The sequence below is a fragment of the Alternaria incomplexa genome (genome assembly GCF_024043165.1).
Source record: "Alternaria incomplexa strain BMP 0042 chromosome Unknown scaffold_3, whole genome shotgun sequence".
NCBI lineage: Eukaryota > Fungi > Ascomycota > Dothideomycetes > Pleosporales > Pleosporaceae > Alternaria > Alternaria incomplexa.
Genome location: NW_026249852.1, coordinates 216,790 through 241,997, shown reverse-complemented (window position 1 = coordinate 241,997; position 25,208 = coordinate 216,790). Strand labels below are relative to the sequence as shown.

Here is a 25,208-nt window from a genome sequence, read left to right as displayed (position 1 = left end):
GGAAGAATATATGTACGAAGAGAAGAGAAAAAGCATCACATGACTGGACCGACCAATCGAAACAAGGTGTTGCAGCGCCTACACTCTAGGCGTCCTCCACTCCCTCACCTCCTGGCGCCCACCTTCATCAAACCCGGCCCGCTCCATGAGCTTCGTGAACGTAGTGTTCGCCGAGTCTGCCGTGAAGCGATTGTCGCGCCGCATACCAGGCGCCTGTGGAGGCGCCAGGAAACTCGGTGCTGGCATCAAGACATCAATGGTCTCCGAACTGCCGCTGCGCGCGACATTCGGACGCTGTTGCCCTTGCTGTGTGTTGAATGTCTGCGTGCTGGTACGGAGGGAACTCGAGCGCCGACTAGCAGAATGAATGCGTTTGGGCTTGGGAGGCGGGGTCTGGTACGGATCTGTGTAGTTCCCTGCGCGTACGGGAGGAGGGTGGAGAGGTGCAGGGTTTGCTGGGAGACCGCCCGTGAAGCCAAAATTCAGTTTGGGGGTGCGGTCCCACATGCTTTTTATCCTGGGGGTAAAGCCGTGAACGGGCGGGTTGGCGTTTGTTTCCTTCATGCCTTGGACGATCCGGTCGGTGGAGTTGGGGCTCGAATGCGCGGAGTGGCTGCCCCGGCGCATGAAGTCGGTCCGCGCGGCGTGCTGGGGGTCGTAGATTGGGTCGCTGATTTGACGTGCTACATGGCCGAAGTCGCCGGAGTAGCGCTCTTTGGATTGTGACTCGCGCCTTTTCTTAATGATCCAGATCAGGGCGAGGGTGCTGAGGGCGCCGATGACTATGCCAGGGAAGAAGCCAGCTGCGAAGGACCGGCCGTCGAAGCCCTGCTTTGTTTGGACGGGTGCGGTGGCTGAGCAGTCGGAGGTTTGGGAGGCGGACGCCGGGCTGGTGGAGGAGGGTGTTGGGTTTGCGGTTGACGTTGGAGACGGCGATGACGATGGCGAGGTGTCCTTGGCGCACATAGTGCCCTGGCACGTGTAGCCCAACGAACAGCACTTGTCGCCGCATTTGGGCAGGTCAATGCCGTCGGTCTCTGAGAGATGCATCTGGTTGTCGGGATGGAGCGTCGCGTTCAGCTGCGTGGTGTCGCAGGTGGTGGGCTGGATGTAGGCGCAGTCCGAGCCGGACGGACAGCAGATGACTGATTGTATGTCTCCGCCGTTGAGAGACATGCAGGTTGAGTCTTTGGGGCAGCAGAAAGAGGAAGGGAAGTCGGATCCGCACTGTTGGAGGCCTGCGCTCCCTCCACATGTTTCTGCTTGGCGGAGAAAGAGACTGGACGCGTGTGCCGTGGGGATGAGGGATAGGAAAAGGCAGGCGAGGGATATCCTCGAGAGCCTGGGAGAGGGTGTGACTGGAGCCATGGTGGTGGAGATGGAAGTGATGGCGGTATTAGGTTGAAGAGGTCGGGCCTGCGAACCTCAAGTGACTCGGAATGAAACAAAGAAATGAGAGAGCGATACGGAAGCAGAGTACGAACAACGGAACAGACAAAGACACGGCCTACCTTGGGTATATCTACCTGCACGAGCTAGACTCGAGGAGCCGCGAGTGACGTTCCTCACGGCGAGAAGGGAGCAGTCGGGCTCTATCGTGTCCACCCATGTCGCCTGTGTTCTGAGAATAGAGGCAGCCGAGGCGCCGAGTGGACAAGAGGCACTGTATGGCGGGCGGAGGGTCTGGCTAGCAGCGTCTGGTGGCAGGTGACTGCGGTGTTTGTGTGGCTCTGCGTGGACAAGCAGGCGAGTGGGTGAAACGAGTGACGCGGGCGCTTGGAGCTCGGCGCGTCGTGATTGGGCGGGGGCTAGCGCGACGATGCAGAGGCCGGAAAAAGATGAGCAGCGAGCAACGGGCTGCCGACTCCAGTTCGCCCGCCGCCCGCAACGACAGCACACATGATGATTACACGCTGTCTGGCCCGCCGGCCGGGAGCCATGCAGTCTGCAGCCGGGGCGTCGAGGGTGTCTTGGAGACGGCCGCCGCCCGCCGCCCGCAGCCTCTACACAGTGCCCCCGCTGGACAACCACGCCCAGCTCGAGCAGAACGGCATCCCGGGCGTGCTCTCGCCCACGGGCTTCCGCACCGCCTACACCGAGTACCAGGGCCACATCGTCGACGAGCTGAATGCATCCACCGCCGGTACGCCAGCGCCCCGCCGCGTCCAGGGCGCTGCCACAGGCTAACGTCGCTCTGCAGGTACGCCGTGGGAGAACCAGGAGGCCAAGGCCCTCGTCGTCGACTTCGCCCGCGACCCGACCAAGGCCTACGCCTTCAACATCGCCAGCATGGCCTTCAACAACCACTTCTTCTTCCGCGGCCTCAACACCAACCCCGACGTGCACGCCCAGCCGTCCAAAGACCTCCACGCCCACATCAACAAGCACTTCACCTCGCTCGACACCCTGCGCGACACCTTCCTCGCCACCGCCGAGTCCATGTTCGGCCCCGGCTTTGTCTGGCTCGTGCAGACCAACGACAACAGCCTGGGCGGCACTCTGCGCATCCTGCCCACCTACCTGGCCGGATCGCCTCTGTCGGGCGCCCACTACAGGCGCCAGTCCCACGACCTCAACACACACAACGCCGACTCGTACCAGAACATGAACAAGGTGGGCTCCTTCGGCGTGGCCGCGCAGCAGGACCAGAAGCCCAAGAAGCCGTTGGGCGGCGTCGATGTAGTGCCGCTGCTGTGCGTAAACACGTGGGAGCACGTCTGGCTGCACGACTACGGTGTCCGCGGGAAGAGGGCCTTCCTCGAGCAGTGGTGGGACAGGATCGACTGGGACTTTGTCGGCCAGAACACAACGCTGAAGAGCAAGAGCCCTCGATCTTTCATGGGCGCCTAGAAATTAGGCCTGTACACTGCATGTAGACATATATGTACAAGACATTTTGAAACTACCTCAAGGCATCTCTGCATGCATGGCGCCGGGCGTCGACTCGGGCATCTAACAACGTGCGACCTCGCCCACTTTGCCCGTGAAGAACATGTGTCTGTACTTGCTCACTGACTACCATGATTCAAACGCCCTCAGGCATCGCTGCAGCTGCATGCCATTCCGAACGCTGTCCAGGCCTTGTCTTCTCCCATTGCAGGCTATACGGGATACGGCGCGACATGTACTGGCCTGCAGCTCACCACTGCCAGTGGCCCAAACCGGCTCTGATCACCACCACGTCCTCAAATCTTCACCGGATCTTCTTCTCACACCACCAGATGTCGGCCTCTCAAGGCAGATTCAAAGTACACTTTCGCGATGCGCTTGTCCACTCTTCTCAGCCTGAGCCTCGGAAATCATCAGGTGGCCAATTCGCGCCCGTATAGCCGGCGTCATCCTGTGCCACACCGTTGGCGCGCCTCTAGTCAACTGTTGACGCGCAACACCTGAAGACGTCCGCGCATACTTCGGACTAGGCATGTGGACAGGTATACCGACAGCAAAGGCTGCAAACACGTAGTCGAGTTCCAGTTGAGGGCCAAACCTCTCAAGGCCTCCTACGCGCGGGCAACCAGGAACATTTATTGGAAACACTGACGAGAGCGCACCGCCTCCGCCTTGCATGCTTACGATGCACTGATTTTCGCCCAGCCCTGCGGCAACTTCTGCATAAGTTCAACACTTCGCGTGCTCGCCTGCCTTCAGCCGTGCACCTTGGCCAATCACCAGGCCGTGATCTTCGCCGGATTTAGTCGTCGGTCAACCAGCGCCCTGCATTAATTCCTACACTATGACCTCACACGACTCTAGGGTTAGCTAGTCGGTAACACATATCGAAGGATTTCGACTCTCTTCGCTGCGGGTGCCTTTTTCCCAAGTCTCCGATTCTCCACACTGCTCTTTTTGTCTCTTTTTTCCAATCTGGTATTGCGTTTTCTAGCGGGAGCATGGCAGTGCTTGCGGATATATTACCGGTGGTGTCGAGGAGCTCAGCTCTCGCGCTGAAGCTATACGGCGTTGCTGTGGAGTCGCCTGAGGCCGCGAAAGACCTAGTTGCCGTCGCAAACAAAACAAATGGTTTCGCTGCAATACTCAAGCAGCTAGGGACCATCATCAAAGAGGACGATCGTTTGCCGTCACCTGAGGTACGTAAGGACGCGCGAGTCGCGCTGCAATTACGGGAAAGCATGGCCTATTCCAAGATCGGAGTGTTGTACTGGCATAATCCCAAGAAGACTTTGGGAATCACTCATCTGCTCTGTCCGATCAAGGGAGTTGAAGACATTAGACAAGGAGGAGCGAATGCTTATGCTTCGTTAAATGAGGTCGTGGACGCCCTCGCTGACATTCATATAGGCCATCAACACCCTGGACGATGCCATCGATCAGGCTCAGAACTTACTTACCAGCGTCGAGATGACTACCTCGATCGAGAACGACAAGTTCCATGACCGAAGAGACAGTGTTCGCTCTACTCAACACAGCCATCCCCGTTTAGATCATTCGACCAAGGCAAGCTTAGACTATTTCACAGCTCACCTGGAAGCCTTGAGCATGACGCTCTCTGTTTTGCTGCAAACGTTGTATGCAGCACAGACTATAATGTGGTCGAAGTAAGTTTTACATCCTTACACTGCACTCGGCCTCTGACCCAGTCGCACCCGCATAGCTCTATCTTCTACTTGAGGTACATCTTGGCTTGGAGTAGTATGCTGCTGACAGTCTTTCAGGTTACGTCCCACGGTATCTCCGCAACAAGCCGCTAAACTTGTTGACAACGAAAAGATTCAACTCGAGGCACTCATTGTTCAACAACAACTATCCATCTTATCAGCTTCAAACTTCTACGAACAATCGCCACGGTCTGATGCGCGCTTATTGATGGAGGCAGACAGTTCCCAGAGCTTAGTTGTCACAGAGCATGGCGAAAGCCCTAGGCCGACCAGCCTTCGATCTTATCAGGATGAGGACCTGAGAAGCCTCGACACGTCGGTATACACCGAAGCGAATGGTCTACCTGCGGTCTTCAGTATATCGGCTTCGCGCGCCGAGCACTTGCTACAACAATGGACGAGTCTGCCTCTATTTGAGCGCCGCTTACGAGACGAAGAACGTGAACTACAAAGGCAGAGACAAGAGTATCAACAAGCTACTGTAGAGTCAGATAGCGAAGAAGAGCAGAGCCGCACATCAAAGCTTTCAGGTGATGGCGCTCGGCGAACACAAAGGTCGGGCAGCGTACAGCCGCTGTTCACTGAGGCCAGCAGCCTGTCCAGTCCACACCCGGAGAAGCATTACGGTCCGCCTGCACCGCCAACACCGATCGCTACACCTCGTACATCACAAGCGAGCATGCCTGCTACAAATGAACAACAAACAGCTGCTTCGCCTCGATCTAGTCTAGGGAGTCTCCCCATCGAGGCTGCCGCCGCGGTAGAAGCGAAAGAGGAAGACAGTGAAGTCGATCTAGAAATACCTTGGAAGTTGTGTACGCGCAAATACTACTGGCGCTTTGTCGATGCCAAGCAAGTCAGCTCGAATACTGATCAAGCGTATTCACTTGCCTATTTGGAACGTAGCAGTTGGACCGAGATCATGGCTAGTTGGGTGTGCAAGGAAGCAATCCGAGAGGCAGGTTTCAGGTTTACACAATATCAAAAGGAGCGGAGGGATAGTAGGAGAACGAGAGGGGAGACATGCTTCTGCATCGAACGTCCATTGCAGTTTGACCAAGTCAAACGTCTTGTTGAACGTACCGTTGACATCTACCGGAAAGCAGCACCACAGACTCCACCCCAACAACCACAAGCCAGGAGATCATCTTTCCATCGTGCCCCACCGCCACCTACTGCTCTAAAAGGAAGCGCATTCGACCGCGACAGGACACCAGTGCCGCGAAACACACATCCCCCGCTTGATCGCACGAACACGATGCACTACGCACCGCCGCCTGGGCCACCCCCACTAGACCGATCACTCTCGATGCCTGGACCGGGACTCGTCCCACCGCCACCCCAACAGAAGACCAATACCCGCACTCCAAATCTCCAGATACCGGTACCCAGTCAATATACCCCTCAACAACCACAACGCCCTCACTCCCCACGAATCCCACAGTACCCACCTCAAGCCAACGGACACCCATCCCAGCCGATGAACGCACCACCATACTACCCACCACCTCCAAACACCCCTTTTGCAAACGCACCCGCGCCCCCACATGCACCAATCCAAAACCAGAATTACCCTGTACAAGCCTCGCCTCTCCGCCAATCCTACATGAACCCCACTTATGCCGGCAACCGACGACATGACGACGACTTTACCACATCCGAGTCTGAGCTCGAACGCCCAAGACGGCGCAGATCCAAATCGAGGAGTAGAGCGTATGAGAAGGAGAGGGAAAGGGACAAGTATGGTAAGAAAAGTCACACAGGGAGGAAGGCCGCGGCGGGCGCGTTGCTGGGTGTTGGTGGGTTGACCGCATTGTTGGATGGTTTGAGCGGACTGTAGAATGTACGAATTGCATGATTTGATCTTGCCACCATTTTGGGGTCTTGAGCGCAAGGTACCCAACGGATTAGTTGCTTGTACAATGACTTACGAATTCATAATGAAGAAGTATCTCGCACTTTCATACCTTCTCTACCATCTTCGACCGTGCAAATCAACATGACGATTTCCTCAAAACAAGCATTAATCAGAGAATTAGTTTGGAAATAACAGCGATGCATTGAAACCACAAAGACGTTAACTAGGGCAAGGAAAAAAAAGACTACGCAGGGACAGAATAGGAATACGCGACACCATCCACCTCTGCCGACCACCCGTTCAACACCCCATCACATCTTCCCTCTTCCCAAGCTCTTCAAGCGTAGTCTACTCTAGCAAAACCATCCTTCGCACAGAGCATACCCAGTATTATTCTGCCATTACCGCTTCACCGTTGTTACAGATGTGCTCGCTAGCCGGGTCCGGACACGAATCGTTCTCGGACTGGTCCAGGTGACTGGGTATCTCAGATTGAGTCGTTCGCGCAGGAGCCGTACAGGCGATGTACTGTGGAGTCGCAGACAATGCCATCACAGCCAGATCTAAGGTGGAGTCCTCGGATGCGACGGTGCGCTCCATGACCTCGTCGCCCGTTTCTGAGTGGGAACTGTGTTCGTTGAAAGTGTTAACTGGCACATGCGGTTCGAGGCGGGTGTGTCGATCGGTGGCTCCGTCGACATGTGGTTGTACCCCAGTGGCTCCTTCTGTATCATCTTCCTCTCCTTCAAAGCAAACCACTGTCTCGCCAGCAAGCTCAGAGACCGCAGCACATTCCCCAACTGTAGTCGTCCCATTCACTCCCTGCCCAGTAACCCCCCCTCCAACCGCCATAGGCATAATCATCACCTCCCCCAACCCCCCATTTGGTTGCCGCACAACAACACCCTCAGCACCCGCGCCGTCACCACCCCAAAACCCCGTTGTACGCCCTTCAATCAACAACTTCGATTCCTTCTCGTTCTGGATCAGCGAGCAGCACGTGCAAAACCACGTCTTGAGTATATCGGCAACACAAGTGCCGCCGAGGTCGCCTAGTTTGCGGATCCGATAGGTTTGCCATGCGAAGGGGACGCAGACGAGGAAGCCGTGGGCGAGCGGGGTACAGCAGAGGAACGAGTAGCCGTATGCTATGCACTGTTGCCGGTAGTGTCAGTCAGGAATCTGAGAAGGAATTATGCGGTGGGATAGTGTAGGACGCTAATCGAAGCTGGATGGAACTTTGTCAGGGAGGGAAATGGCGTACCGGCACGTTGACAATCTCATAGCCACTCATGTCGCCATTGTAGTGAAGACGATGCCACGTCTTTCCGCAAGTGACGCAAGGACAGAAGAACGTGACGATACCTACGCTACGTGTTAGTCCATCTTTCTCGTCATTCCCATCCTCATACCAACAAGTGTGGAAAGACTTACATAAGGGCAGCGGATTCAAGCAATCCTAGAGACTTGTGTTCCACGGCTTGGTACGACGCAAATCTGCTTCGATCTCTTCTCTCGCTAACGCAGTCCAGTCTGATATCTGGGAGCCGCACCATCGTCCCCATCGTGAGATGGTGTCACGGGTCTTTTGGAGGGACGGGTGTCCTGTGAGGCGGTCTGGCATTGTGGTATGATGGGCCGACTTCCTGAAAGCGAGTTGATCTCAGCACGGTGTCTAGGGTGAGAGAAAATGATGTATTCGATGCCGAGTATGCTGATGCTATTTGGGAGGGTGCGCGAAGAATAGAGTGGATGGTGTGGCGCAGATGATGTCTGGGAAGGCAAGAGAAGTAGATGCGTGAGCGACTGATATGGACCTCAACTCGCCGGGTAAGGACGATAGAGCCAGGAATCAGGTGGAAGGCGGTGGCGATTAAGAAACAGTCTCCGTCAATTAGTGAAGTCTCAATAATTCACGGTTACCGCATTGGCAATGTATAGCGGGACATGCACAGCAGTTCTAGTTAAGATGATGAAGTGATATAATGTTCTGGAGACAGCCACGCCAAGTTGAGGGACGGTAAGATGCCACGTAATGTCACATTATGATAAATGTGAAGCAACTGAGGAGAAATGTATGCAAGTATCAAATCGCATGCATTGTATAGGCCACGCATATTGGCAGCGCATACTAGTCTATGTAACTAATCATTTGCTCGAAACTATACTTTTATCAGATTCCTTCCACCCAAGTCACGGGGTCAGGTCCGCATATGCGCATGCAAACCAAAACGAGCATTTAAATCCCACCGCCGAGCTGGCCTTGGAAAGACAGCCACCATGATGGTTACCACAAAGAACCGGGGGTATCTTCCTTCGTACAAAGGTTGGGTCGTGGCTAGACCTTCATGAACGCCATCTATGCAGTAAACTTTTCCGTCGTCCAAAACAGGGTCATGCTGCTACTCTCCGCGTGTGGAGAGACCGAGAGACGCAAGGACGACGAGAAAGACGTTGTCGTCGAGGGGTATGACCGGGAAAAAAGGAACCGCTTTTGTCGTAAGATAAGGAAATGCTCAGAGAGGTCATCCGCGTGTGGAAGACTCGGAAAGCGAGAATCTATAGCTCCCCAAGCAGCATGCTTGCAGAAGAGCGAAGTCGTGAAATGTTCGTAATGCATGCCTTTGCGAGAAAGACGAGGGTCCTGCCATCTATGTTCGAGCTCGACAAGAGTGCGTCGAAGGGTATCGTATGCGAGAAGAGCTCGAAAACAGGCAGATCCGCAAAAAAACAGTCGCTGTCTATATGCTGATTGGGGTATGAGATTCCAGATTTCCGCATCGATCCGCGGTAACCGGGAAAGATTCGCAGAAAACATTCGCAAGTGAAGGAAATCGAAAGCAAGCCATCGGTAGCGGCGACACGAAGGCCCAGGGTATCGTAGAGAAGAAAATGTGTCCCGGGCTGGCTATATCGTGAAGCGGTGCGTTGCACGTTTACCACCAAGAGTTGCCGCCAGGGCCGGATGGGTTGCCGTAGCCTCCACCAAAGCCGCCGCCGCCACCACCGTAGCCGCCGGGAGCTGGAGGAGCGTAGCCACCGCCGGGAGCACCGCCGAAGCCACCTCCATAGCCACCTTGAGGAGCACCTCCCCACTGGCCACCGCCACCGCCACCGAAACCACCACCGCCCATGCGACGAACGTCACGGGTAGCAGCGTTGCCACGGCCACGGCCGCCTCCACGGCCACCACGACCTCCACCGAAGCCGGAGCCCTCGCGAGCAATGGACTCGAGGAAGCTAGGGACCTCTTGGTTGGCCTCCTTCAACAGGTCAAGGAGATCGCGTACGACTCCGCGATTGCCGCGGTTGAAGAAAGCAGTGGCAATACCAGTGTTTCCAGCTCGTCCAGTACGACCGATTCGATGAACATAATCGTCAATGTCGGTGGGAAGGTCATAGTTGACTACGTGAGTGACATTCGGAATGTCCAGTCCTTTGAAATGAGTCAGCAAGGTGTTCAAGGGTTTGCAGAATACAGCAGTTGCTCAAGGCTTGAACAACTTGGAAAACTTACCTCGGGCAGCTACAGCGGTAGCGACGAGGATGGGGCAACGTCCGGTTCGGAACATCTCCAGGGCCTTTTCACGCTCACGCTGAGTGCGGTCACCGTGAATGGAGGTGGCGGGGAAGCCCTGGTTGATGAGGAAGTCGGACAGCGAGTCGGCCATACGCTTCGTCTCGACGAAGATCAGGGTGAGACCAGCACCGTGTGTGTGGAGAATATCAAGGAGAACAGAGCGCTTGTCGCCGTCCTCGACGTACTCAATCTTCTGGGTGATGTTCTCAGAAGTGGAACCGACACGACCGACCGAAAGGAAAATGTAGTCCTTCAAGAAGTCGCGGGCGAGCATCTGGATATCGCGGGGGAAGGTGGCCGAAAACATGAGTGTCTGGCGGGCAGCGGTAGGAGGCATGTCCTCACCCTCAACGATACGGCGAATCTGAGGCTCGAAACCCATGTCCAACATGCGGTCAGCCTCGTCAAGAACGAGGTACTTTATGCTAGCGAGGGAGATACGGCCACGCTCGATCAGGTCAACGAGACGACCGGGGGTAGCAACGAGAAGATCGCAGCCGCGCTCAATCTGGCGAAGCTGAGAGCCAATGTCGGCACCACCGTAGACGACGCAAGGACGGACCCAGGAGCGGTATGCGAACTTGCGGGCTTCGTCGAAGATCTGGGAGACCAACTCACGGGTAGGAGCAAGGACGAGCGAAGTGGGGTAAGCCTTGCGTTGACGTCCGTATCCACCCTGAGCCTGTGCGGGAGGAGGAGAGGGGCCATTCTGGAAGGCCTGGGCGAGAATGGGGAAGAGGAAACCACCAGTCTTTCCGGAACCAGTCTGGGCACAAGCCATGAGATCACGGCCACCCATGACGATGGGGATGGAGTACTTCTGTACAGGAGTGGGAACCTTGTATCCGGAGAGCTCGATGTTGCTCAGCAGGTGGTCATCGAGAGGCGGGTTTGTGAAACGTGTGACGGGTTCGGGGACACCCTGACCAGAGGCCTCGACGGGGATGTCATCGTACTTCTCGAAGTTGATACCGGTCTGTTGCTTGGAAGGGTCGTTGGGCATACCGAAGAGGTCGCGCTCGAGGCGCTGGTTGGGCGGGCCGGGAACGTGCTTGCCGTCCTTCCAGGCACCGTCGCCAGACCCGCGGGCGCCTCCAGAGCCACCGCCGCCGGGCTTGCCGTAGGCGTTGGGGTCAAAGTTACCGCGAGGGGCACCGCCCCATCCACCGCCTGGGGGACCGTCGCGACCGCGGGGAGTGAAGTTGGGTGCGTTGGCCCAGCCACCGGCACCGCCGCCGCCGTTCATCTGAGGGGGAGGACCCTGACTGTCACCAGTTAGCATACCTTCCAGTTTTGTGTCCTGGGTGTTGACTGACCCTCCGGGGCCCCACGCGCTGCCGCCGAGACCGCCGCCGTTCATCATCGGGGGCGGGCCGTCCATAGGTGCAGGGCCTCCGGGACCGCCCTGGGGACGGCCGCGAAGGTGAGGGGGGATGTAGGCAGAACGCTCGCCGTTGAAGCCGTTCTGGGGGTTGTGCTGGGAGTCGTTGATGTTGAGACGACCCATGTCGAGTTGTTCAGCCATGATGGGCGTGGTGGAATCGAGTTGGTTGAGGGTGTGTTTGGGAGTGCAATGTGCAGGGCGCAAATTACAGATGTGCTGGCTTCGGCTGGCTCGGCGGTGAGCGACAGACGAAAAGTAGCAGGTCTAAGTGACGAAACTCGTAACTCGCAGGCGGGTGCCTGAGACTCGTTCTGTCAGGAAAGAAGGGAACGCCTCTGTCCTGAAAACGAGAAGTAAAGAAGTGAAGACCAAAAGAAAGGACTTCACAGGAAAAGAGCTTGTAAGGTTGTGCAATACACACAGAGTAGTTTTGGAGGGTGGGTGGTTAGGGAAGAGGGAGACGGCCGCAGGTAAGTTAAAAAAGCGTGTCGGAGAACCCTTCCCGCACTAGTCCCCGTTGGCGCTAGCGCTCCCTCTCAGAGTTCTCAGGCTGTGGCGAGTGGGGAGCGGTGAACGTCACAGATGGAAGCTGTCGTGTGCTGCAGCAGGCTTGCTTTTCATGCGACATGCACTGTGACATGGCCGCAGTTGAATGTAGTGGCGGCCTTTCTAGGTTTTTGTGCAGGCTCCAGGCCATCCTGTGCGACTGTGCCATGGCTTTAGATAACCCAACATTGTCTTCTTTGCTTTTACCCTGGACGTGCCCTGACCGTTGCACATCGTCATCGGCGGGTAATGCAGGGACTGCAAGGACATCGTATCCCCTCTACCCTAGCTAGCGTCTTGACACATTAGAGAGCCATGTTCACCATGTATCAGATCAATGCTCTACTAAAGGAACGTTTCTGCATTTCGTCGTAATCTAGGCCATGCTCTTCTCCTTGAGCCCACCCATAATGTTGCTTTGCCCTCCATTTCGCGTTTTCAAGAAGAGCACGCAAATCGCAACGACAGCCCCGATAAAGAAAAGCTTCTGACCGACCGACAAACCATCAGCAGAACCAGCAGCAGCAGCCAGGCCAGGAATTTTGCCCTTGGTGGAAGAGGCCTGGGATACCTCAGCAATGTTGACGATATCGTCGTGAGACGGAGTCGCTGTGATATCGAGTTCGTCGCCAGGAATGGCTGGTTCAGCATGACCGTATAAATCTTGAAGAAAAAGGTACAACTATCAGCAGCTCTCCAACCTGAGGGGTCGACTCAATAGCAAAGAATGCGTACTGATGTCTAGAGTTCCGCGTGAATACCTTCCTCTGGCACCTCGAGCTCTCCGCTCTTGGCGATCTTGACAGTCTGGACCGGCTTGTCTCCAGCACCCTTCTTCACGTTCTCAATCTTCTCCACGACCTCGTAGCCCTCGAGGACCTCTCCGAACACGACGTGGCGGCCATCGAGCCAGCTGGTGATGACGGTGGTGATGAAGAACTGAGAGCCTAGGATAGTCAGTGCATGCTGCAGGGAGTGAAGGGGAAGGGTACTCACCGTTGGTATCTTTGCCAGCATTGGCCATGCTGAGGAGACCCTTGCGGGTGTGCTTGAGCTTGAAGTTCTCGTCGGGGAACTTCTCTCCATAGATCGATTTACCTCCTGTACCATCGCCTTTGGTAAAGTCTAGCGGTTGATCAGCATTGTGAATCCTAGACCCGGGCATGAGTCGGACTTACCACCACCCTGGATCATGAAGTTGTTGATAACGCGGTGGAAAGTAGAGCCTTCGTAACCGAATCCCTTCTCGCCAGTAGCGAGAGCACTGTAGTCTATGTCAGCCCCCAGAATTATGCGTAGACTTGTATCCGTTCGTACCGGAAGTTCTCAGCGGTCTTGGGGACGGTCTTGCCGTAGAGACCGATGGTGATGCGGCCTAGCTCTTCATCGCCGTGGGTAACGTCGAAGTAGACCTGAATATAGTCAGCAAGTCCGTCTATTCATCCGATTGAAAGCTATACACACCTTGTGAGTGATCTTTGGACCCTTTGCAGCCTCGGTGCTCTGAGCAAAGAAGACGAAAGTGATCGAGAGGATCAAGAGGAGCGAAATGACAGCTCTCTGGATGGTAGCCATGGTGCCTGATTGTGTCGGGAAACAATCGAGGGAAGTCGCAAGGTTAAGTAGTTTGGACAGCCCCCTGCGGAATGCGATGGTGGAGGAGGTGTTGAAACGTTGCGTTTTACCTAGGTAGAGCCATTGCCCGCACTGTCGCACTAGCGCCGGCTGGGTCTAGCGGGAAACGGAAGTCTGGAGTTCGAGATCAGACACGACAATTGACACTCCAACACGCGAACTCGCCGTCGGAACGCTGACCCGCCATGGTACGCGACTGGAACGCCCATTTCCCCCTGCGCGCGTCTTACTGACGGTTTAGGTGTTCATCAACGGCTTCAGCTTCACAGAAGCGACGCTCGTGAAGCGATCCCTCGAATCTTTCTTTGGCATCGGGCCCTCGGTCTCGCAGCGCATTATGGCGAAATTCTACATCCACCCGTGGGCGAAAGTCGGCAGCTTGAAAAACGCCACCGTCATGGATCTGACCGCGGAACTGGCCAACATGAAAATTGAGAACGATTTACGGCGGCAAGTGCAGGACGACATCCGGAGATTGAGGGATATGGGCACATATCGTGGAAGGAGACACGCTATGGGCTTGCCCGTGAGGGGCCAGAAGACAAGGACACAGGTAGGTTTGGCCCTAGGAGAGTGGCTGTGGTCTTGGTGGGTCAATGGGCTAACAATCGCAGATTGCTACTGCGCGACGGTTGAACAAGATGGAGCGAGGCGGTAGTGGAAGAGTGGGGCTGTAAGGAGTACGAAAGCCTACGAGTGTATTATACTGTATGGTGCGCAGGCATAGACCCGTGTCTACAAGACGCAGTTAGAAGGAAAACATGGATTAACGACACAACTACATTGAGTATATCGGACGCTTTTTCTTAGTATATCCATTGGAGGTGAGCCGATGCTTCGACAGTGTTACAACGGAGTCCAGCAATGCGGAGCCTTGTCTCACTGTCTCTGCATCGAAAACGCGATCTGTGATTCAGAGACAGTGTAGTTGTGCAGACCTTCACCCGGCCTCAAACTCTTCTTTGCCGATGAAGTCCATTAGTGCAACTCATTTGGAAGTTGACAAGTCGAACTGATCGCTACCCCAGTTGCCCAGCATCGGATACGAAGCTATCAAGGTCAGTGTGAAGGATGTCAGGATCGATAGATAAATTACACCTATGATTTTGTATAACAGAGTAGCAGCTGCTTGGTGACAGCCAGGTGTCCTGTAGCTATGGGAATTAACAATCTGAATATTGAAGCACATGTCTGTTTTGGGTCCGGTCATCCTGACATGGATCAAAAACTGTGGGGAATGTGAAAATGCTCGCGAATTCGCTTGACAACTCGGGACTCGAGTTCAATGGACAGTATGCCACTCAACACACGGTTTCGTAATGCTGATTGACGGCTGCTCACTGTTTCGAACAGTACGTTATGAAGCAAGTGGTTTGCAAACGCCGAGGCAACAATGACGATATTATCTTCCATGATAGCTATTTTCGAAAGTTATTCAAGCGTCCACATTGTTCCCTGCTCAGAAATTGGCTTTGACTTTGCGTTCGCTCGGTACGCATTGCCTCCCGTGAATTAGCCTCGAACGCTACACCATGCGGTTTCTTCTTCTTGGACAGGCAGAACCCGTCCATGTTCTCACTGTATCTGCGTGCATCGCTTTCCTCGTAATTTCCAAAGCAACATACCTGTGGATGTACGCAGATGTAGCGAATGGGAACTGGAACGTCTTGAGGGCATGATGGTAGGCGTTTGTTCATTGAGCAAGGGTTCTCCATACTGGGTTTACCCACGCAGTAGCTGTCCCATGGCGCAAACCATCACAAGGTTCCGATGAGGCGTTATTGGCCTCCATCTTGGCGCCACTTCACTCTCCGATCTATACTTCCTCCACATTTGATGGCGGGAACTGTAGGTCCAGGCGGCGGTTAGCGGTCCAACGGGAGCTTACATTCCGGACGGAGCTCTCACAGGTATGCGCATGCATTGATGAAAGACTACCATTTGCAAATGAGGATAGCTTTCCTTTCACCGTAAGTTCCGCATATTACCAGAGATGTAATGTCCGTGCTCCTGTTGATGCAGTCTTGTCAATTTAGACGTTGGTGATTTGTCCTGTTCAACGCAGCAAAGCTCGTATTTGCAATCACGAAGATCATAATACTTCGGTGTTGCCCCTCGGAGCTGGATATGCGATGTATAATTAGACGTGAGAGAGGCTTGCGGCTTGACCCAACTCGCATGGAAACAACTGTTCCGAGTTATGCTTGCCATGTCTTTGGGGTAGCGTCTGCCTCAGGTTCACCCTGCATCTGTGGAGGGAATGCGTGCGGTCGAAGGATGTGGGTGCTGGACCATCAAGGAGGCTGTTCATGCCGCATCTTTACTCGCCCGAGTGATGATGTCCGCTGCAATGTCGCACCTCATTTCCACGGCTTGCGGTGGGTACTAGCGCAGAGACAGAAAAAACAAAAGACGTTTCTCGGCCTCAATCATCCAAATTACCCCTGACAGAGCATTGCAAAGAGGAATTATTAGTCTGGGCCTTGGGTTCGTTGCGCAGCCTAGGTGCAGCTCGTGATCACCATGTGGCGACGGTTACGGTTTAGTCGTGGAGCTATCAGCGGCTCCCTGCAGTACACTTCGCTTGACGGCGGATGAGTTTCAGATGTAATCGCAGGTCAGTAGGAATCGTATGATTCTGATATGCGTTCCAAGCGGCATGTATCGGCCGTCAGCATACTCGAGCATTCAGCCGCGGTGCAGAGCGGATGGTTGGGCACTCATGGTGATGGACGGCATGCGGTGGTTGTCTCTGGGAGTTCGGAGCTGCTGCATCTACGAGTGCCAAGTGATCGACGGGTCTAGCCCCGATTCGGCCTGGCAAATCCTTCGTGCTGCAGCGACCCAGCCGGCAGCCCTTCAACTCGAACGCCTCCGTGCGCAAGAGACATTATTACCGCGACCATCCAATCGACGGCCAGACGGCTGGCGGATTGCTCTCGAGTCTGCCATGAGTCGCAGATTATCGCGCCGCCGAATCAATACACTCTCTGGGCTCGCATGCCAAATCATCTGGGCTGTAGCCAATAGGTGGGCATTTCGCACCTTTTGGCTTGTCAGGCTGTTGTCAGCTTGCCTGCGGGCACCAGCGACAGCAGACCACGCGCACATCTCGTTCTGCACAAGAGGGGCGGTGGATGGTGGCTCGTAGTTGATTACGGCTAGCAAGCCACAGGTGTGCGCCAATGGAAAAGCCAAAGTAGCTTTCTGGCGCCTACGCGGGCAGGTGGTCGACGGGGATGCAGACGGGTTTGGGCATATCTAAAACGTGAGGGGACGCAGCCATCAAGGCGTGCGGAGGCGATGATGGAGACGACGGCCTACAGGGCTCGCTTCTGCTGCAGGAACCAGGCTTGACTTTGGCCCGGCTCCTACAAGGGCGGTTATGGCGCCGAATGAGAAGCCGGCAGGCGACAAGCCCAAATCTCTTCTGTTCCGGCTGCTCCTTCTGACGGAGACTTGTCTCAAGCTGCGCGGGACGCCAGATGCTGACGAGACTGCTGAGCGTGGCAGCTTTGGATTCACCAGACACTCAGAGCGTCGCCGAAACACTAATCCCCGCTGGCCGTCTGCTATACCGTCGACCAGATATCCCGGTCGTCCGCTAGCCCGTTTGAGCCTTGAACATGGCGGCGACGAATACAGACATGCACATGCTTCAGGAAAGGACGGCGGCACATCACATCCTTCAGCACCAGCCGCCGTCGCCCTTGCACTCTCTCTCCGCGCCGTCGCTCGCGGACAGTATTCGCAGCCTTCGCGACGACTCGACGCGCTCGCACAACGTGCCGGCCACGGCGGACGAGCAACACCCGCCCCGAGCACGTCGCAAACCCGTCCCAAGCCCGCTGTATTCGACTGGTAATAGCGGCCCCCCGTGCCAGCAGCCGGGCTACCGCGACTCACCACGCCTCGACGAACCGCGCAGTCCGCGCGAGAAGCTCGACGCATTGCTGGCGGAGGAGCAACAGCATACCTCGCCCATTCGCCCAACCCAGCCAGCGCACCCGCCTACACCACCCACCGTCCCCACCCCGAGCTTCGCGCAGTCGTCGCGGCCGTCTGCGTATGCCAGACTCCGCCAGCTGTCGTCTCCCACGCTGTCTTCGGCTGGCATTTCCCCGCCAGCCTCGCCCGTCACCATGCCTCCACCATCACGCCCGAACCGGCCAGACACGAGGCCGACGGTGCCAGTCCGCAACCCCTCGATAGACTCGGCCGCATCCTCGCTGTCGTCGACGGCCTCGCAGAACCGCCCGCCCGCCAGCCATGCGCCCCGGCCGTCGCAGGACACGAGCACCGCCAACCCCCCAGACATGGCCAGTCTGATGGCCGCTGCAGGCTCACCCGAGGCCGCCATGCTGGCCCTGTGGAAGGACAAGCAGAACACCTCCAGCCACAACGCGCAGCTCTGGCGGCTGGTGGAGAAGCAACGGTCCATGATCATCGGGCTCCAGAAAGACCTCGAGCGCGCACTGAAGGACAAGGACCGCTACCGCAGAAAGTTCAAGGAGTACGCTGAGCAGCTGCCACCCGGCCCCGGCTCGCTGCAAAAGTCCGACACGTTCGACTCGGTCGTGGAACGCGAGACCAGCCAGTCGCCAGCCCTCGGTGAGCAACCTGGTGACGCCGCTCGGCCCAGCGACACCAAAGCCACCGAGCACAAGACATCGCCCCTGACGCAAGAGCACCCCGCACCGCATCTCATCCCAGACTCACAGCTAGCGACGTCGCCGTCTCATTCCACGGCATCCAACATCTCGTCAGCCGTAAACTCACCTACAGACTACTCCGTGCAACCCCTTAGCCTTGGTAGCAGGGGCCTCGGCCTCGACTCTACCTTGCTGCAGCCCGGCGATGCTGCTCAACCCCCAGCGCAAGCCCCGAAGCCAGCCACTCCTCCCCAGAACACCTCAGACGTGACGCTCGTCCCGGGTAGCTCACAGCTCCAGCCTCCGCAGATATCGCTGATCCAAGCTACGCCTGTCGTCGGCGGCGATGGCTTTGAATCACCCCCAAGAAAGACTCCGCAGCCTCTGCGAAAGGCACCGCCAGCTCCACTCAACCTGTCGAAACCCACAACGACCAGCGCACATCTCCACCGGGCCGTGCATGGCGACGATGTCGACTCTGATTACGACGATATACTGGAGGTGGATGAGATACCTGTCGTGGAGCTGCGAGGAAGGAGAAAGACTCGAGAGGAAGATGACAGGGTCCGTGAGGCCATGTATTCGAAAGATGAGGAAGCTCGAAGCAAGTCGAAGAAGAAGAAAAGCGAAAGCAAGAGCAAACAAGCGACGCCTTCTGAAACACCAGCAGGCGATCAGCCTCAGGCGGTCCCGGTTCCCCTTTCGCCGCGTCAGTTCAATGCGCTGCAATCGGGCCTTCCACTCTCTCCCCGTCACCCGCCAGCCAACTCTCTGAATGCTCTTCTTAGTCCTGCAAACTCCGATAGTTCTATGATGGCTAACCGGAGCGTCGCATCCCCACTCATGAGTCCAGGTCTACCTTCCAGCCCCCGACCCACGGACAGGCCACTCGGATCGCCGTTACCCAGAAATCCTAAGCAGTCCATCGCATCACCACCCATGTCGCCGACTACCACGCACCAGTCGGCTGCTCGGGCAATGCAGCAACAAGTTCCATTCCCACCAAACACACCTCAGTCGTATCAGTCACCCCCAGTCAACCAAAATCAGCAGCCTAACCAGCTACGCAAAGAGGCGTCGACGGGCCTTTTGACTGTACCAGGTGCACAGCCCAGTCCAGAATCACCATCGAGCAGCCCTACCCTCAACGATGTTCCGGATGCAGAACACGTCTACCGCGGACTCGTGTCAGACCAGTACCCTGGACTCTTGCTGCCCCCGAATGCACTGCCCTCCATTCAAGTAAAGGTCTTCTCGTCTCGCCTTCGGCCATCACGTATGAGCATGCTCGCCCCCAAGCCGCAGGAGGAGGACCCTGTCTTTATTCTTGCCGTCTATGCCCGCTCTGATAACAAACAGCTGTGGCGTGTGGAAAAGACCATTGCTACGCTGCCTTCTCTAGACTCTCAGCTGAGGTCTATGTGCGACTTTCAGGGACGACTTCCAGACCGTGCTCTCTTCGGAGGACATGCGCCTGCCAAGATTGACGCTCGCCGGGTCGCCCTCAACCAATACTTTGATACTGTCCTGGAAACTCCCATGAACGAGAAGACGGCATTGATTGTCTGTGAATACCTGTCTACTGATGTAATAGGCGCCCAGGCTGGCGATAGACTGACCCCCGAGCCCACACCAGGTCCGATAGTGTCTGTTCAGAAAACGCAGCGCAAGGAAGGTTACCTCACCAAGCGTGGCAAGAATTTCGGAGGCTGGAAAGCGCGTTTCTTTGTTCTGGATGGCTCAGAGTTCAGGTACTTTGAGGGCGAGGGCGGTGCGCACTTGGGAACGATCAAGCTGCAAAATGCACAGATTGGGAAGCAGTCACAACAGCAGTCAAACCAATCGCCACAACGACGGGACGATTCTGAAGATAACCAATATCGACACGCCTTCCTCATCTTGGAGCCAAAGCGAAAAGATTCGACGAGCTTGGTGCGCCATGTGCTGTGTGCGGAGAACGATGAAGAGCGAGATGCTTGGGTCGAGGCTCTTCTGCAACATGTCGACATACCAGACGAGACTTCGCCAGTCGAGATTCGCGTCCCCTCTGCTACGCGTCTTCAAAAGCAGCAGGCCAGCCAAGATTCGGCACGCTCTCAGCGGAGAGAGAGCCCTGATATGGGAGAGCAGGATCGCTTGCAAGGCCTCAGCTATGACGACACGGTGCAAGCGCAAGCTCCCGTCCGCGGACCCAATCACCGTGATATGATGGCAGAAAAGCCGTCACGGGGGTCGCCTAAGGATTCGTCCTTCCTTCAAGATAATTCAGGTCACTATCCCGCCATCTCAGGACCAAGCAACGGAACCCCCATCAAGGACTCTGAGAGCTGGGGCAGCAAACCAGCGGCAGGACCCACGACCGTCAAAGACAAGAAACGTAGCATATTCGGCTTTAGAGGTCGTGGCGGCTCTTCTGACCTCGCACCAGTCCAGGTCAGCACTCCGCTGCAGCCGGCTGTAGAACATCGCCTGCCTCCAGGCCGCAGTGTATTTGGTATTCCACTTATGGAAGCTGTGGAGTTTACGCAGCCTGACGGTGTCAGCGTGGCGCTGCCAGCTGTCGTCTACAGGTGCTTGGAGTATCTGCGAGCAAAGAAGGCAATCAGCGAAGAGGGCATCTTCCGGCTCAGCGGGTCAAATATTGTTATCAAGGGCCTGCGCGATCGGTTCAACAACGAAGGTGACATCAGGTTGCTAGACGGGCAGTACTATGACGTTCACGCCGTCGCATCGCTTCTCAAGCTGTACCTGCGAGAACTGCCGGCCTCTGTTCTAACTCGGGAACTGCATCTTGACTTTCTCAAGGTTCTCGGTAAGTGGTCTATCCGGATGACGTTGATTAGTAGATCATGGGCTGACACATTCTAGATATGGACGAGCGTAGCAAAAAGATCCAGAGCTTTAACGTTCTGGTACACAAGCTACCTAGGCCTAACCTTGAGCTCTTGCGACACATGGCGTCTTTCCTGATTGAGATTGTCGACAATTCCGGGGTGAACAAGATGACCGTGAGGAATGTTGGCATCGTATTTGCTCCGACTCTGAACATTCCGGCCCCGTTGATATCCTTTTTCCTGACTGACTACACGGATATCTTCGGTACTGCTCTCGATGAAGCAAGCTCCCCGATCCACGAGATCCGGAACAACACTTCTCACCTGGGGGACGACGCGATTCGGTCTCCTCGGAGGCAGATGTTCTCAGACCTCCCAACGCCTGCATACAACGAGACGACATTCCAGCAGCGTATGGACCGACCGCCTCAAGGCTATCAAGGGAATAGCGCTCCCAACTATCCGCCCCCACAGCCCCCACAGCAGTATCAACAGCAGCAGCAGCAGTACGGCCAACAGCAGCAAGGCCAATACAACGGCTATGATTCGGGATTCATTCCCATGCGACCCAGCTACGATGCGCCAGCCTACGACCAGCCATATCACTCTGGAGAGGGATACGGCAGCTTGAACGGCGCTGTTCAGTCTAGCGGAGCTCGCGAACAGCGGCAACGAAAACGAGAGAGCGGCATGCTTTTGATGAACATGGGCATGGGCGGCCAACGCAAGGGCTCGGGTGGATCCAACCCTCCACGCGGAGATGGACGGATGGATGGACGAATGTATTCACAAAACACCAACAACCCTCTAATGGTACGAGAAGAGACGGCGTTCGAGTGAGCAAGCCTTGGCTCGATTCGCGACAGAGACGACACATGACGATGCACCAAGAATTCAGTCTAATTTTTGATTCTTAATTCAGGACCACGGGCCGGATCTTTGGTTACTTGGAAGCGCCGGAGAGGCGGGATTTGGGGTTCCTTTTGCGTGTTGTACGGATATTCAGCGATACCAGGCGTTTGGCGAGATGGAGCAGGCGACTCGCTCGGAGTTGTGTATGCTTTTCGCGTTGCATACCCCCGCCCCTTGCTTGCAGCAGGCCACTTTCTTTGTTTCGGCGACAGGTTGGCTTCGGCAGTCGCGCGGCGCGTGTTGGAGCTTTCTTTTTGTGCAACTTTTGCTGAGATATCCTGGTTACTTTGATGTATGCGTGGTGCACTGCATTTGCGCAATTGGTTAGGAAATGAATTGAACTCTGCTAGCAACTACTGTGATGGTTGACCATGTTCGTGATGGGATCGCGTTGGCCTAGCGTCCCGAGGTCTGAGCTTGGGCGTGGATGCGCTTTCCGCGCTGAGACGCAGCTTCCCTCTCGGCGATTGACGACTGCGACGCGCCTGCCTGCTTGTTCGAGACGCGCGCTCAGGCGACAGCGGGCCAGCACAGGACTAGTGGAACCAGACACAGAGCACTTGGCCATGGACGACGGAGCGGCTGCCACGGCGCCTCTGCCTGCGCGCCCCGACGAGCCCGACACGAGAAACAGCCTGCGACACATTCTGGCCGCCGACCCCCCGATGGACGACTCCAAGCCCTCGCCCTCGCAAGCCAACACGCCTGTCCCCGATGGGAGCGACGCTGGCGGCGATGCGCCCGACGCCGCCCGCCCCGTCAACGACACGGACCCGGCGAGGCCGTACTACACGGCGACGACGACGACGACGCGCCGCAATGCCAACGGCAGCGTGTCGTCCGTCTACAGCGGCAACAAGATCAAGCACCTGAAGAAGGACGACGGCATCCCGCTGTGGCGCAAGGACATCCAGTTCGACTTCCTCAAGCTCGTCTTCGAGGACGACCGGCCCGTCTTCACCAAGCAGTCGGACAGCACCAGCGGCCACACCTTCGCCGACATCTACCTCGACGCCATGGCCAAGAGCAGCAAGTGCAGCAAGATCCTCAAGGACAAGCTGCTGACGGAGCGCCCGGCTGCCATCAACATGGCCATGGTGTGTCTGCTCGTCAACGTCGGCCGCATGAACACGACGCTCAACTGTAGGCCACCTGCTGTCCCTCCTCGAGCCCCCCTAACCTGCCACAGTCTTCCCCGAGATGCGCGCCCAGCTGCGCACCTACCACTCCATCCCCTCCCTCCAGGCCCACCAAGACCCGAATGCCTACAAGCAGCTGCAGGACGCGCCCCGCTTGAAGTCCATCCTCAAGGGTGCCACCGAGGACCAGGAGCAGCCCAGCACCATCGAGGAGATCATGGCAGCCTCCGTCCCGCGTACCAACCCCGTCAACCTCATCTTCGTCCTGTCGCAATACGCCCCCAAGATCTCAGAGCTGCACTTCTTCCCGCCGCGCGACTTCTTCGACCTCGTCATGCGCTCCAACCTGAGCAGCAAGAGCAGAGCCACGGCCTTCCTCTGGCTCATGTGGTGGTATCTCGAGAGCGACTTCACCAAGGAGGCTGCCGAGAGCAACCCTTTTGGTCCCGGCCAGATGGGTCCGGCCGACGATCCGACTACGGCTGAGTTCCCTATCAAGTGCCCGCCTTTTGACATACTCTCGCCAGAGCAGGAGGCGCTGGAGAACGTCGACTCCATCGAAGAGAAGACATTCGGTGAGATTAAGCGCAAGGAGAGGACAGCTATATTGGCAAGCGACATGGCGCCCGTCGTGACAGGCCCCAAGCGTACCAACAAGAAGGGTGAGTGCTGCTATTCACCTGTGACTCCGCTCACGTCCGGCTGTAGCTGACCCACCTCTAGGCTTCAACCAAAACCCAGTCTTCTCCATCGCCGCCGATGATGGTGCTTGGACACCTGGACGCGACAGGCAATCGCCTTCCCATGGTATGCTGCTCTCTAGCCTTTGCGGCGACACCGATCTAACAACACCAGGCTCCGCACGAGGACGAGGCAAGCTTGCAAAATCCATCATCGAACGAGACTACCCCTCAGACACTGACCGTACTCGGTCTGCGTCTCCGCCGAACAGCGTCTATAACACAGCCAAGAAGGTGGCTACACCCAACATGCGCATCAATACCCTCCTCAACGAAGACGGACCGGCTTCGTCTCCTGCGCCCAAGGGCCCCGGCCGCGGGAACTGGTCGCGCAATCGCACATCAGGCATAGGCGCCGGAGGAACACCAGCCGCACGTTCTTTCAAGACCAAACTCGACGCTCCACACTCGCAAGATGGCCAGTCCCCCTCCACATCCGCACCCACCTTCAACGGACCACACGGCTTCTACCTCCCGCTCAACGGTTCTGACCCCTCGCACAAACGAACACGTCCCCTTACACAACACCAACTAGCTGTCGAGCAATACAGGAGGCGACGCGTCGACGTCATTCTTGACCGAGGTATTCGCATCGAGTACGCCGCCGCAGCCAAGCGCCGCCGCAAAGCCAACCCCTTTATGCGCAGCTGGATCCGCTGCAAAGGCATGGCCGACGGCTACGACACAGACGAAGAATCGCACGCACAATTTGCCCAACTTCCCGAATACGAACTCGGCACCAAAACACCCCCGCCCATGCCCTCCGGCCTCGTACCTCTCGACTTTGGCGGCGAAGTCAACGACCATGGCGAGGAGTCGTACTATCGCGCTAAGATGCTAAGCAGAGCCCTGCGTCGCTTGGATCGCTGGGAAGGCGGCAGAAGTGCGCTCAGAGCCCGACCCAAGGGCGAGAGGGGTAGCGGATTGCCAGACGTCCATGACAGACCTGTTTTGGGTAGTGAAGATGAAGATGACGAGGATGATGGTGATGACATGATGGATGTGGATGAGATGGAGAGGAGGGAGGCGTTGGAGGATGCTAGTGAGGAAGACAGCGATGATGATGTTGACATGGAGGGCGAGAGGAGATGGGATCCTACTTCACTTCCGCCATTGCCCAGGATGGCTTAACGCGGTGTTGGGCTCAGTTGAGTAGCTGTGAAGTTGTGACTTTGGCATTCTGTCTTGTCTTTTGTAAGGGTCGGGTTTCTTGTGTTTCGATAGGTTGGGTAGCATGGCGTTCATTGCGTGAGACGTGTAGTCGTCTTTATATGGAGATCGGAAAGATTCATTTGCCAGATCATCTGATAAT

At 56.4% G+C, this 25,208-nt stretch overlaps 6 protein-coding genes across 6 annotated transcripts; 3 read left to right on the top strand and 3 right to left on the bottom strand.

Annotated features, from left to right (window-relative positions):
* Positions 1-78: 78 nt before the first annotated feature.
* On the bottom strand, positions 79-1,176 carry J4E90_002443 (uncharacterized protein; the record flags this gene model as incomplete). Its single annotated transcript, XM_051432023.1, has 1 exon — positions 79-1,176. One exon carries the CDS (start codon positions 1,174-1,176, stop codon positions 79-81), a length of 1,098 nt encoding a protein of 365 aa, XP_051293445.1.
* A 762-nt stretch (positions 1,177-1,938) lies between these two features.
* On the top strand, positions 1,939-2,850 carry J4E90_002442 (uncharacterized protein; the record flags this gene model as incomplete). The annotated part of the gene is made up of 2 exons (XM_051432022.1): positions 1,939-2,143; positions 2,201-2,850. 2 exons carry the CDS (start codon positions 1,939-1,941, stop codon positions 2,848-2,850), a joined length of 855 nt encoding a protein of 284 aa, XP_051293444.1.
* Positions 2,851-3,890: 1,040 nt separating this feature from the next.
* On the top strand, positions 3,891-5,546 carry J4E90_002441 (uncharacterized protein; the record flags this gene model as incomplete). The annotated part of the gene is made up of 5 exons (XM_051432021.1): positions 3,891-4,088; positions 4,300-4,556; positions 4,613-4,630; positions 4,674-5,472; positions 5,523-5,546. 5 exons carry the CDS (start codon positions 3,891-3,893, stop codon positions 5,544-5,546), a joined length of 1,296 nt encoding a protein of 431 aa, XP_051293443.1.
* Positions 5,547-9,410: 3,864 nt separating this feature from the next.
* Positions 9,411-11,579, bottom strand: DED1 (DEAD-box ATP-dependent RNA helicase; the record flags this gene model as incomplete). The annotated part of the gene is made up of 3 exons (XM_051432020.1): positions 9,411-9,910; positions 9,992-11,319; positions 11,371-11,579. 3 exons carry the CDS (start codon positions 11,577-11,579, stop codon positions 9,411-9,413), a joined length of 2,037 nt encoding a protein of 678 aa, XP_051293442.1.
* A 1,146-nt stretch (positions 11,580-12,725) lies between these two features.
* CPR2 (Peptidyl-prolyl cis-trans isomerase B) lies at positions 12,726-13,559 on the bottom strand (the record flags this gene model as incomplete). Its single annotated transcript, XM_051432019.1, has 5 exons — positions 12,726-12,931; positions 12,981-13,109; positions 13,163-13,248; positions 13,302-13,396; positions 13,449-13,559. 5 exons carry the CDS (start codon positions 13,557-13,559, stop codon positions 12,726-12,728), a joined length of 627 nt encoding a protein of 208 aa, XP_051293441.1.
* Positions 13,560-17,245: 3,686 nt separating this feature from the next.
* J4E90_002438 (uncharacterized protein) lies at positions 17,246-25,027 on the top strand (the record flags this gene model as incomplete). The annotated part of the gene is made up of 6 exons (XM_051432018.1): positions 17,246-21,083; positions 21,140-21,941; positions 22,547-23,160; positions 23,207-23,818; positions 23,880-23,963; positions 24,012-25,027. 6 exons carry the CDS (start codon positions 17,246-17,248, stop codon positions 25,025-25,027), a joined length of 6,966 nt encoding a protein of 2,321 aa, XP_051293440.1.
* Between the last annotated feature and the right edge of the window lie 181 nt (positions 25,028-25,208).